Source organism: Wyeomyia smithii, chromosome 3 (assembly GCF_029784165.1).
Source record: "Wyeomyia smithii strain HCP4-BCI-WySm-NY-G18 chromosome 3, ASM2978416v1, whole genome shotgun sequence".
Lineage (NCBI taxonomy): Eukaryota > Metazoa > Arthropoda > Insecta > Diptera > Culicidae > Wyeomyia > Wyeomyia smithii.
This window is the reverse complement of record NC_073696.1, coordinates 192,595,120-192,608,403: the sequence shown is the minus strand read 5'-3', so window position 1 is coordinate 192,608,403 and position 13,284 is coordinate 192,595,120. Positions and strand designations below refer to the sequence as shown.

Here is a 13,284-nt window from a genome sequence, read left to right as displayed (position 1 = left end):
AAACGCGGCCACATGAATCTCGCACGGTCCTTGGCCGAGCCCTTCTACCGGTATCGACGGATGGTGGTATAGATGAAATTCAACTGCATCCCGTGGGATTTCAACTGCTAGAATATACCACCGGGTCGCTCACCTCTCGCAAACAACTTTACTACTACGTCGCGATACTCCTTCTTCGTGTGCGGTAAACAAATAACAAATAATAAAATAATTTTTGGTATGAATACTCAAAATTTGAAATATATTTTGGTCTCTAGATTGATTACTAGCATATTTTAACGAGATCCAAACATTTTAGCATGGGTTTCCTCGTTATATTTTCAATTAAAAAAAGTCTCTTTATGTTGAAAATATGAGGTTACTTTTGCTTGTAACTGTTGTACGTAAAGATTTGCAGAAGCGCCACTGTTGCGATCATGGGAACTGCACGCTGTAGTACATACTATCTGAATGCGAAAGCCATTCTTAATAAGGATAATGTAAAAAAGGGACAGATACATCAGTGATTTAGATAGAAGGGACCAGTGATAAGAAAGGTAATCTGATTGGTCTTTCGACACCCTAAAACTAAAGGCAACTTCCCAGCAGTAGACACACACTACGTATTACCACTACGTTTCTCAAAACAGTTGTGTCAATATAACATACATGATCAAAACAGTGTGCGTTATAATTCGGTAGAGGTAGCCGAACTTTTCCATTTGATGCTAGAATGCTAGAACCATAAAGAACCATGGTACGAAAAACGAGCACTCTATCTTATTGTAAACTGATCCTGACATAACTCCTTGAAATAGGTTTTTCTACTGATTCAGACATTCCTTACCCTACATTTACGCTCAGTGATTCACCAGACACGAAAAAACGCACAATACAGCAACTAAAAATCACTCGCAAAGAGAGTGACCATCTAATTGTGCAACCGTCAATTTGTTCAATTATATTCTCAGATGGTGTTTATATGACTGATTCTGACATTACAAATCCATCAATTGATTAATTTCTGGCACACAAGCCGCTGATTGGGATTCACAGTTAATAAACTTTTTAAATAATAACAGATAGACAAACCAAAGCATTTTAGAATGTTCGGTAATAAATTAATCGAATGCGTCTGGTGAAAACAACGAAAGGATGTTTAAATAAGGTAAAAGTAGGTGACCGAATGGAAACTATTATCACACCCAGGCTTCAGTGAGAGAGCGACAGAACTGTTTGAGACGCATTATTCATATTTTTCTGCTTATCGTATACCACTGCTCGTATCTAGCTACAACTGAACAGCTAAACATAAGATTTGGAGCCAGCACAGAAATAACAACGTGAAACGGGAACACACTTCGAAAAGTTACCCACTACAATACAAATTGGACTCGATTTTTTCAAACGTTTCATAAACTGTTCAATGCTAAATTATTTTTAGATAAAATCAACATTGCAACGCCTGAAAATTAGGAAGATTTTTCACAAATTCATGTGTCCTAAGACTTAAGTTCTGGGGAGTGGAGGATTTGAAAGCACAATACCGTTTTTATTTATATGTATATTTTCGTCGCATTTCAGTTATTGATGTGTCACTGAAAGGCGAACAAAATATGCATTTTCGAAAGCCAATAATGTTTTGATAAATACAAAAGGCAACTAACAGAGAGTAACAACAAATTAGGCAGTTCCTTATAAACTGAAATAAGCTTAAAAAGGCTTTCGCCCCTAAACCATTCTTACGTCGATATACATAAACTCAAACATGCCAGCCCAATAAACGAACGCATAACCAAACGGATACCGAGAACCGACAATTGAGACAGAGAACGGAATGAAAAAGAGCAATATGCACAAGACAAAAAAAGAGAAAAACGAAGCCAAGGTTCAGCGCACTCACCGTAATATTAGCATGAATGTCGTACTGCTTTCCGTTGCGGCCAATGAAACGGCAGCTCAGCTCATCCACCGAAGCAGTAAGGATCTGGAACCGTTCGTGATTTTTGGTGAATATCTGCTCCAGCGTCTTTATTTCTAGTTTCAAGGTGTTCAGACACGCCATTTCTTATCAACCCCCTTTCTGCCTGCACTCAGCACATTTATCACTGCCAGGAACTTCTTCGCCACAACTGGGACAGATTCTCGATTTTGCCGATGACGACCGATTATTTCTTCCTGGTGATGGTTCTTTCTTTGTTTTCACACACTGAATGGGTAATATTCTCTTGCTTCCCAACAGCAGTTAGTGCACCTTCTTCAAACAATATGCATCTCACCAACGATCAATTCATTCTTACTGAATCACTTAAATCTCTTCACAGTTGCTGGTAAATTATTTCACGAATCGAAGTTTCCCTACCTTCATTTTAGGTAAACTTTCAGACACTATGTTCACTTCACTTCCTTCACTTTATGACACACCACACGAAACTGCTGTTTTTTTTGCGAGCCGTCAGTGGAGTGGTAGAAAACCCGAGACAATTACAGTGTTGCCAGTGGTTGAAAAGATGCTTCTTCTAAAGAATACGATCAATTGGATAATCAGAGCTCTTATTTGATAACCATTTTCCTTAAGCTGAAAATTGTTTTATTTGCCTTTTTAGACAGTTTCGACCCTTCGTTTTATTTGTTACTCAACCATAACGTTGAAATTAGAAATAATACCTATTTTTGGTACTTTTTTGATTGGTTCTTATTGATTGTAAACATCAGAACAAAAATCAAATCAGCAAAATTTGGATTACACGGAATCATGTTAGAGCAAGTGTTTAGGAACGCAGCATTGTAAAACTGTACAATTGACTAAGCTGAGATTTAGCTTAGATTTGGCCTATACACTAAAATTTACATTCTTTGAAAATTGTAAAATAGCATTCGTAATTGCGGATATAATAATCCAAGAGACAGTTATGATCTCAGCTGTTTTTTTTTTCACTTTATTGATAACTCTCGGTTCGGCTGCTTGTGGTTACTCAGATAACTCATAAAAAAATGCATGAAAGATGTTCCGAAACGTCAATTTTTTTCTGAGTTCATCATCTGCGCTATTGATCCTTGTCGCCGTGCTTTCGTACTTATTCGCTAACAAAGTTGTCACTGAACTTCTTGCTATTGCGCTATATTGGAAAGAGAAATACATGCAATAAAGTTAACTTTTACCTTTTTTTAAAAAGTATGGCATGAACAATTTGCAACCTTATGGACAAACAGACAAACGGTTCTCAAAACGGAGTATGCAAAGGAAGCAAAACAATTTTCTTAATTTACGTACAGCGTAAATAATTATCGAAACAAGCTCAATGCTACCCATAATTTGTGAATTTATTTCAACTGTTTTGAGCCCGATTTACAAAAACAAGTTTCGCTTTACGAATTCACACAATTCATCACACTAAAGCCTGTATTACACTTTTTGATCAATGGTCAAATATTTGACCTTTGACATAATGGTCAAATTTATTTGACATCATGATTGTTGGTTGTCCGTGTTTGCCCCATGTAAAAATTGGAGTGACAAACAATTATCTTTGACCAAATTTGTATCTGTCAAAAAGTGACAAATATTTGACGCTTGGTCAAAGAGTGTACTAGAGCCTTAAGACCATGAAATTACATTTTGTTTTGTTATGGTTTCACCCAATGTTTGAAATAACTTTATTGCAGATTACTTCAATTATTTTCACAAATTACTGCTTATATAAAAAGTTAAAATGTAGGGGGTACGCGAACCGTTTTTACAGATTGAAGTAAGCCGTAGAAATATCTCCCAGATGGTCTCGAGGTACGATGCTGGCCTAACAAGCCAGTCATCGTAGGTTCGAGTCTCGGCTCGAGAGAGACTGTTAGTGTCAGTAGGATCGAAGCGCTAGCCCCGCAATTGGCCTGTACACTTTAACAGTTGGCTGCGAAGTCTGTGTATAATAAACAGAAGGTCGAGTTTCGAATCGGAACGTAGCACCGAGGCTTTGCTTTTGCTTTGTAAGCCGTAGAAAAAACTTTTGTAAGTCTGTTTCTTGCAAAGCGGCAATGTAGCGGCAATTTACGATGCCTCCAAACAATAAGGCATTCTGGTATGGTAACAACTGTTGACGACTCGTCATTGCTACGTTTTTTTTTTTATTTTTCTAACATCACGGTGTTAGCGCATTAATTACAGTAAAAATTGTGTCAGATTGACTAGTGAATTGATTTCGAAAATGATGTTATAAAATATTAGATATCAAACTGCTATTGAGTAATACGTAATTCTAACGAATAAAATATCGTTGAGTGGTCTGATAGTGCTTTTAATATTCATTGTCTATTGAACGACTAAGGCGATTGTCGGCCCATTTTGCATGAATTCCAGGTTGTTGCTGTTACATGTCTGTTGGTAACGTTGCAAGTAAATTCTAATTATACAAAATGACTGAAAATGTGTTATCTGACGATATATTTCTGCATATCCGTCATTTTATTCACATTGATCGTTACAATTCTCGCGCAATTTTTCAAAGGGACCTATCTAACATTGAGAGACTCGAAACAAAGTGATAGAGGAGAGAATCTGTCATTGTTACTTAGGTCCTTTTGAAAAATTACGCGAGATTTCCTAACACTCAATGCTAGTAAGCAAGACAGTATTACTATCTCTCGATTAAGGGGGAGAAAGCTTAGAAATTATATATAATGACGACGTAATTAACGGAACAAAGTGATAGAGGCAGGGGGGATCTATCTGTCAAACATCGTGTAACCAACATATTCGGCAACATGGCGTTTGTTTTGGTTTTCGTTCTTTTTGTTAATGAAATTGATCGATGTGAAAAATTATAAAACCGGAACGTTTTTAAATCAAAACTCGTAAAACCGCGAAAAACTTTCATGAATGTGTTATGTAGTGATTTTTCCCCCATTATTGTTCATAGTTACAAACGTCATGGACCAACAAACGTCATGGACCAGAGTTGATCTGCGATAACGCACACATATATGAAATTTGACAGCAGTGAATCCCCTCTGGATAGAGGAGAGAATCTGTTATTGTTACTTAGGTCCTTTGGAAAAATTACGCGAGAATTCTAAATTGTCTTTGTAAACAAAGCACTGCAAGATGTCAATAAATTGGGACGACCGTGCAACTCTTTATGGTGTAGGTATATAAACCGGGTCAATTATAGTTATGGCAACACTGCACTTGAACACAACACAACTACGACTGGGAAAATGATTCGTTTCTTCTTTCGTCCAGATTTTACCACACTAACACATCCACCGAATGCAGAAAAAAGCAACACGGAAAACCTTTTCTTTTTCTGACGGAAACCCTTTACATGCATCAGAATTGGCAATTTTCTATCACTTTATTCGTTTGTTAGAAAGTTTGATCAGATTAGGCATTTGGTACAACTAATAACGACCAATATAATCACTAATTTTCACACCTTTCCGGATCATATCGGGTACCAGATATGTGTTGAAAGTAAAGCGAAAATCACCATTCGAACATTTCACACCACAAGTTCGACCGAGAAAACACGTCCAACCAACACTGCGTACAAACGAGGAAAACGACCGAGCTGCATTCGCAATCATCCGGCTCGGAGCCGTAGAACAACAGAGAAGGATGACTTAATACGTGCACAATGATGGATAAAGCAGGAGAGCAGCACTGGTGAGTTTCCCAAGTATGATGACAGTTCTACAAGGTATGCTACATTTTTTGTCTATCCACGCACACAAACAAATCTCGTTATGAAAAATTTCGCGTTTTGTATGGAATTCAGAACATTTTTGGAAATTTCTCGTTTTATGTTGTTTTATATCTGATTTTTTTGGTTGGAGCGTGAATCTCCAGTTGAAACACACTAGAAATTGATATTAATTTAGATTTAGTGCGAAAAATTGCGGCAATATGTCGAAATAAAATATATAAAAATGCTATATTTCTAATAGTTGGAGCAAAATCTTAGTCATTGTCATAGCTCATGACTTTTGTTATTGTATGAAACATAAGCGACTCTATTTAGAAGCGTTATTAGACATGGGCGCAACTACGGGGGGGCTAGGGGGGGCTTCAGCCCTCTCTAGAAAGTGTTTAGCCCCCCCTAGAATTTTCCAGAGAATGATTGTATTCAATATAAATACATTCCATACTACTTATCAGAGCATCAAAATCAACACAAATTGAGATGTCGTCATTCATTGGCTAAGAACTAGTTCTGCACCCAGGATCGTTTCTCAAGCCTTGCTCTGTTACTCACCTTACCAGCCAGACAAGAGCTGTAGTAACTCGTGCTGTATCAAGAAGTTGTCGCCATTTTACTCGGTTTTGGGCTGTGTTTCACCAGTTCCTACGCCCCTTACTTTCTGTTGCCGGTAGGGTTTGCTGAAGAGAAGTAATTTCACAGGGTTGTCGTCCGGCATCCTTACGACGTGACCGGCCCACTGCAACCTATTGTCTCTCGCCAGGTGCGCAATGGGGTTCTCTTCAAGCAGCGCTTGTAGCTAATGGTTCATGCGCTGTCGCCGTTATCCGTCGTCCGTTTGTACTCCACCGTAGATAGTCCACAGCACCTTCCGTTCGAAAACACCAAGAGGACTTCCGTAGAGAACTACCGGTTATATTAGAGTTTTGTAGTTTTTTGTATTGAAGTAGTCATGTCCGATCAGCACTGTGATTGGTGCGTACGTATGTAATGTCTGTGAAAAACGGGCCGTCGATGAGAACGTGGTCAATTGTTTTGCTGTACGTTGGTCGAGGAAAGAAGGGACTTTGGACTGCCAGCCCGTGGGAAGCTGCGAAGTTGGTGCATAGCTGGCCGTTGTCGTTCGTTACGGTGTGCAGGCTGTGCGGGCCGATCACCGACTTATATAAGTTTTTCCTTCTGTTCATGTCCCCAATGACGATCTTGATGTCTACGCGAGCAGCTATCGTAAAGTTTCTCCAGCTGTGCGTAGAACGTTTCTTTTTCTGCATCAGGTCTTCCTTCGTGAGGGCAGTGCACATTGGGAATAGTGTAGTTGTAGAACCAGCCTTTTATTCTCAACAAACACAACCTGTCGCTGATTGCCTGCCACTTCATCACACGACTCTGCATCCTGCACAGCACTATAAAACCGCTACCAAGCTCATTGGTTGTGCCACCGCTTTGGTGGTACTGTGCCTTGCGGTCACTAATCCACCGTACCTTCTCTCCTTTCAGGTAAAGCTCCTGGAGCGCAACGATGTCGAAGTGGCGGGATTCTAGCTGATCCAGCGGAATCCAGTCGACATCCGGGGCGTTGAGCGATCTACTGTTACATGTACCGAGCTTCTAATCGTCGTCCTTATTTCGTCGGCTGGGTCATTGCCTATTGTTCCGGTTCGTTTTGAATTCTTGATTCTTCGTAGTATGTTTATTTTAGTGTGCTGCCTTATCAGGGCTGCGATGCCTAATCTCGCGACGGGGCTGCCGCCATAGGTGTAGTTGGCGAGACACCGCATTTCATAGTTCAGCCGTTCGGTCCGGATCAGTCGCTGTTTGAGCCGCCCCTAGCCTGTGGGGTTCAGACAAGCTGCTCTCTAAGGAGAACAACTACCCGTTTCCTGTCAGCATACGACCAAGTTCCCACCGGTTCACCGGTTTTCTCTTGGTTGCTCGTATCACAGTCGGTAACACGTGTAGGTAGCAATAGGGCATTATGCCTTGAACCACACTGGGGTCTATTTTATTCCAGCTAGTACGGGTGTGCTGTTAAAAAGCACTGCCCAGCCATTTACCAAAACTGGCTCTCCTCAATATCAAATCAATGTTGCTGAAAGAGGTTGGCGTTGACGCTGTGTTCAAGATATTCAGTACATCTTCGGAGATTCTATCCCGAAGTGATTTTTTCTGCTGTTACGACACTATTTTAAGCGTTATAAAATAAGCATATTAAAACTCCTTTTTCCGTTTTTTTTAAATTTCATACATGAAAACTAGCCCCCCCTAGAAATTTTCCTTAGTTGCGCCCATGCTATTAGAGTACAAAAAAAAACGAAAAGTGCGAAAAGGTTACCGGCAAATTGATGAAAAACAGCATATTTTACCTAAACCGCAGCATGTTGATGTATTCCCCACAAATAAAACATGTTTCAACATCATTTCTATAGCTTTTCAGGAAAGTATGTTTCATAAGTTTAGTTTAAAATGCAAAATCATTTCATATTTCATACAAAATTGGAAAAAGTTCGTAACGATCACTAATACTAATGCATCGACGTGAATAGCATACCTTGTAGAACTGTCATCATACTTGGGGTGAGTTTCAACGAAAAGCGAGGGGTGTCACAAGTGAAAATTACAATTTATGTCAAGATTGTGCGAGGGGCGTACGGCGAAATCAGACTGAAGTTATTCGATATCAAAAAGTCGTAAAATCGCATATAATCCGATGTTAATATGTATAATTTTACCCGCTGCTCAAGTTTAATTGCAAACATTGATAGTTCTGATGATAACACTGTCCGACAAAAGCGAATATACTGTTGCTCTAAAGCAGCGTTTCTCAACCTGGGGTACGCGTACCCCTGGGGGTACTCGAAAGCCTTCAGGGGGTACGCGAAAGAAAAATCAGTTATGGCGGACAAAGAATTTTTTTTATAATACTTCATTTGTTGTTCAATCTTGCTCTTAAAACAAGACTGTAGCAATCAAACAAACCATAGTTTTACTTGAAACCTTTACTAGACTTCCACAATATGATCTACCACGACTCTCTCCCATTCTGCGAGAACATTCCAAGCCAGGGGGTACAATCGATATGAAAAATATCGCCAAGGGGTACGCGGACAAAAAAAGGTTGAGAGCCGCTGCTCTAAAGCTTAAAATAGCATATGATAGTAGAATTGCGTCAAAATGCCGCAGAGCTCACCGGGTTCGTCGCTTCTACGTTGGCTTATGGGAAAACTCATTCAAGTCTCTGAAAAAGTTATCTTCACTAAAAGCACCAAAATGCACAGGAATGGTTAAAAAACTATATCCTTTAATTTTTTTCTATTTTGTACTCTAGGGTCAGTTACTAGTTCACCAGGGTAATTCTAAAAGTCAAATAGAGTTGACAATAACATCGCCTCTGGTTGAGGGAGCTGCGTGTCTGTAATGTTACAGAGTCTGTTTTGACAAGCGGATTATCATTAGCTCGAATCTTGATTTAAATCAAAGCCGTTCAATGTCAAAGGACTTTTAAACATTAGTTAATTTTCAGGCTCCTTCCTTCGACTCCTTCTTGCTAAACTTTATAGAATTGTGACAAACTCCTGACAAAATACCTCCCTCACCTAAAGCCCTATAGTTAAAGTTTGGACGACTGTCACTGAAAAGTTCCAATCGAATTGTCAAAACTTGTTCCAATCAAACATAAGAATGTTTGTCATGTCAAGTTTGTCATGGTAGATGGGAAGTATTGTGATTTAGCAATGACAAAATGCGAAAACTCTAGGGATGAAACTCGATTGTAAAAAAAAAAAACAATAAATTCCAAAAATCTTTACGATGTTTTATTTTTTAAATGGGTACAAATTCATGATGCCATAGATCTCCGTTCTATTGGCTCTGGTCTTCTGCTTCTGATGAATTTTAAATTTTGTTTTTCTTAACTGTTGACAACTAGATGAGATTCTGAGTTACTACGGCTGTTGGTGACACATGGATTTTCACACGGACATTGGGTAGCTTGTTTGAAGTGACCATAATCAATCGATATATTATACGGTGCCTCACTTGCCACTTGAGCCATAAACTTATACACAGGTCCCGGAAACTTTTAGTTAAGTTTAGAATTGCAAAACTTTGTTTTTTATTCGGATTGATATTTTTGAAACGCCAGACTTAGGCTACAAAGGTCGTTTCTGTGACTAAAAATCCTCATGTAATTCACAAAATTCAAGCCATTTTCGGCGATGATTTTTATCGATGGGGAACCGAAAAAAGCTTATTTTTTTAAAATTTCCTGATGTTCGATTACTATATATGGCAAAACAAATTGAAACAAAAAACTATGAAACTGAAAATACGAGTAGTCATGAAATGACTTTTACTTTTTGCAATGTAGCTAGTTCTTCGAAATTCTAGAATGGCTGCCAGATCGACGGAAATTCAGTCGGTCAAACTTCAAGGCCAAACTCTAGGCCTTTACCCCCACCCCCTTAGCACGTTTCGTAATATACGAATGTTTCCTTGACTCAATGCATACAGAAAAATGACACGATTAATTCATCTCATAAAGCATAGTTTACAGTTCCAATCGAAGTGAGAAATTTGACAAGTGAAAAGGCGTAAATTTTTGCTAGCGAAATCTGTTGTGAAAACTCGGTTGTGGAACACACAGGCATTTCACCAGCTTGCAGTTTACAATTTATGCGAAACGAAATTCACGAGTTTACACTTCGAGTGATGTGAAAATTGCTCGAAACTGACAAAATATAAACGCACGGGAATGTCAAGTTTTTGCTAGCTGCTTCTATTTTGCACTAGTGTGCGCATGCATGAAGAAAGCAAGCCCAAGATACGATCCACGACCTTCGATTTCGCTGGATCGAATTTGTTTACAATTCCAAACGAAGTGAAATTTTTGTAGATTGCATTTTTACGCGCGTGAAAAACTGAACATTTTGTTTTGTTTTGTTTTAGATTTACACTTCGCTTGGAACTCTAAACAGGGCTTTAAGAGTGAATTTTCTATGTTTGACAAACATAGACATGTAGTCCTTGGATAATTTGTATATTTTATATCGACATATTCACCGACTACAATATTCTTTTAATCAACTGATTTCTCAATGAAAAAAAAAAAAATAAGATATAAACAAAAAATCGGCTCGATTATCCGGAGAATTCGGTTATTCAAACCACTCCGAACTGTAATTGACAGTAGGTGCATGGCTGGTATTGTAAAGCAGTTATCGTAACAAGCACGGATAAATAATAACCATATACCACTTACTGTCAATAGTACAGTACAGTCTGGTTAATAGAAAATCATGCGATCTGGCAACCGGGTAATTTGATACAAATAGATGGCAAGGTTGCAGTTTTGGTTCAAAGTATTAAAACGTTGCAAATTAAATATTCGTCTAATTGTTGGTCGTTTGTAAATGTTGCTTTGTAATATACCCTGATATCATATTAAATTAATTTAATCTATACACTACACAAAACAGCTTATTATTAACTGCATTTCATCCCTCAAATATAGTTTCAACTATGTTTTGAAGACTTGTTTGTTGTCTTTTGTTTTTCTATCCAGAACATCAAATTATGATAGAACATGCACTCCAAAAACTCAAACCAGAAAAAAAACGAAAAATTATAGCAGTTCAACCATTCCTATGAATTTTGGTGCTCCTAGCCTTTGCCAAAACGTGTCAACCTACGTGAGAGTTTGCAAAATAATTGCTCATTTAAGTCTTTGAAAAAAAGTTCATGGCTAGGGACAAGGATTTTGTCAAATATATCCATTCCCCCCACGTAAGCATTCGTAAGACATTTTGATAAACTCACCTGTCCCAAAAAACCTGCGTAGGTTGTTTATTGACCGCCACGTAAAACATGTCTGTCTCGACGTAAGATCACGTCTTTGTTTTTCATACCGGGGTACATTCTGGGAGAGCCAACTGCCCTGTGGAGGCACCCTTTTCATTTGTCAAAATTTCAATATAGCTATATTTCATACAAAAAACTAAGTTGACGGAAGGTTATAGAAGGATTGAATTAGTTTTTATAAAATTTCAGGTATTTTAATGTATCGAGATTTTTTTCCGTATTTAGTAAACCGGGCATTGTGTGTAGTTTTACGAGGATGCGAAAAATGAACAAGAACAAAGAGATTTAGAAAAAACTTCTATATCTACTGCTTGTGAGTGATCGATATGCTCATTTGGTGGCGAAATTTATTTTAATTTTTTGTATTTAGTCATGAGTCATGAAATGTGAACTTTTGTGAGGGTCCCCAAAGTTTTATGTCCTTAAGAAAAACTTGCTTAAACAATTTGAGACAATTTCCTAAATTGATTGATAATTTAATCTAACTCTCTACTCTGAGAGTTTACTTAAAGCTGAGGTCTTAGAATTGTGCTTTTGAAAGTTATACTTTTTGTGATTGCCTCCCGTAATTGGGTAACATCTCCACAAACCGCGCTGGTAGCCTGGGTTGGAATCCCAACGTCGACACATAGATGTCGATGGTTGTGGGTGGCGGGATCCATTAACAACCAACCCAACTGGTCTAGATTTTTTCCCTGAATCAAATGCCTGAAATATAATCAGGGTCGCGAAAAAAATTTCAAGATGAAATTCCCTGATTTTCCCTGAAATATAATATTAATTTCCCTGATATTTTTCAGCATTCCACACAAAAAAGTGCAACGTAGATTAACGCAACACTGGAATTCCAGTGAAAAAAGTATTTAATCAGATATGAAACCGAAACTTAGAGGTCCCGAAATAGCCTTTTATACTGAAATTTTTTTTTCTAAACAATCGTCTAAAATAGAATCGCGTCTCGGTTAAAAATTTTTCCCTGAATATTTTTTTGTTTTTCCTGATATTTGCTGATTTCCCTGAGCAAAAAATGAATTCCCTAACATTCCTGATTTTAGAGGTTTTTCCAGGGTTTCGACACCCTGTATAATGCTCTATATATGACTATTGTATTCAGCTGCTGTCTTTTTATGTGAAGATCCGGTGTGCTTCACATGCCGGAAAATTTAAGGTTTAAAGATAGGGGAGAACCGTACAAGACGCACCAGTTGGGTAAGATGGCCCATGCTATTAATTCCCCAAAATACTTACACATGTGGCTTTTTATGACGAAATTCTTCGGTTTTCTCATAAAAACCCAGCTTCTCTACAGTTTTCATATACAAAAGTGTGCCATAATGACTAAAATACTCAAAAAGTTGTGCAATTAGCTGTAATTATTCATGAATTTTATTTGAGCTTTTATGATTAACTGACTTGTAAATAATACAAAAAACAATGGTTCCCCTAACCTTTACACTTTTGGAGTTTATAATACTATGAGTATTTAAAATTATTTCACTTACTTTCGTCAACTTTTACCTAAAACAATCAAAATTAAAATTGGGGCAGAATGCACTATGAAGAGCTTGCAGGAGATTGCTTGACAACTTAGAGCATGTTCCATTATTTTTGATTTTGCTTTCTAGACTTCAAGCGCTTCTCACTTCGCGTGCTGATTTCTGCTAGTGGCATATTAGCCTACTGCGCATACTGACCATCGTTGTGGTGCGTTTTGGTCACGGGCTTGTTTGGCGGCAATAGTAATTTTTACCAAAAAAGA

General features: G+C 38.1%; 1 protein-coding gene across 10 annotated transcripts in view; it reads right to left on the bottom strand.

Annotated features, from left to right (window-relative positions):
- LOC129726429 (ubiquitin-conjugating enzyme E2 Q2) overlaps positions 1 to 5,561 on the bottom strand; it is a 57,245-nt gene extending 51,684 nt beyond the window's left edge. For 2 of the 10 annotated variants that reach the window (XM_055683100.1, XM_055683110.1), the window contains exons 1-2: positions 5,406 to 5,561; positions 1,883 to 2,498 (exon numbers count right to left, since the gene is read on the bottom strand). In XM_055683100.1, coding sequence (XP_055539075.1) covers positions 1,883 to 2,044 — 162 coding nt within the window. In that variant the 5' untranslated portion in view covers positions 2,045 to 2,498; positions 5,406 to 5,561. Of the gene's footprint in view, positions 1 to 1,882; positions 2,499 to 5,011; positions 5,200 to 5,219; positions 5,241 to 5,265; positions 5,287 to 5,405 lie in introns of those variants that run through there. The other 8 variants (XM_055683101.1, XM_055683102.1, XM_055683108.1 and 5 more) reach the window with 8 other exon arrangements.
- Between the last annotated feature and the right edge of the window lie 7,723 nt (positions 5,562 to 13,284).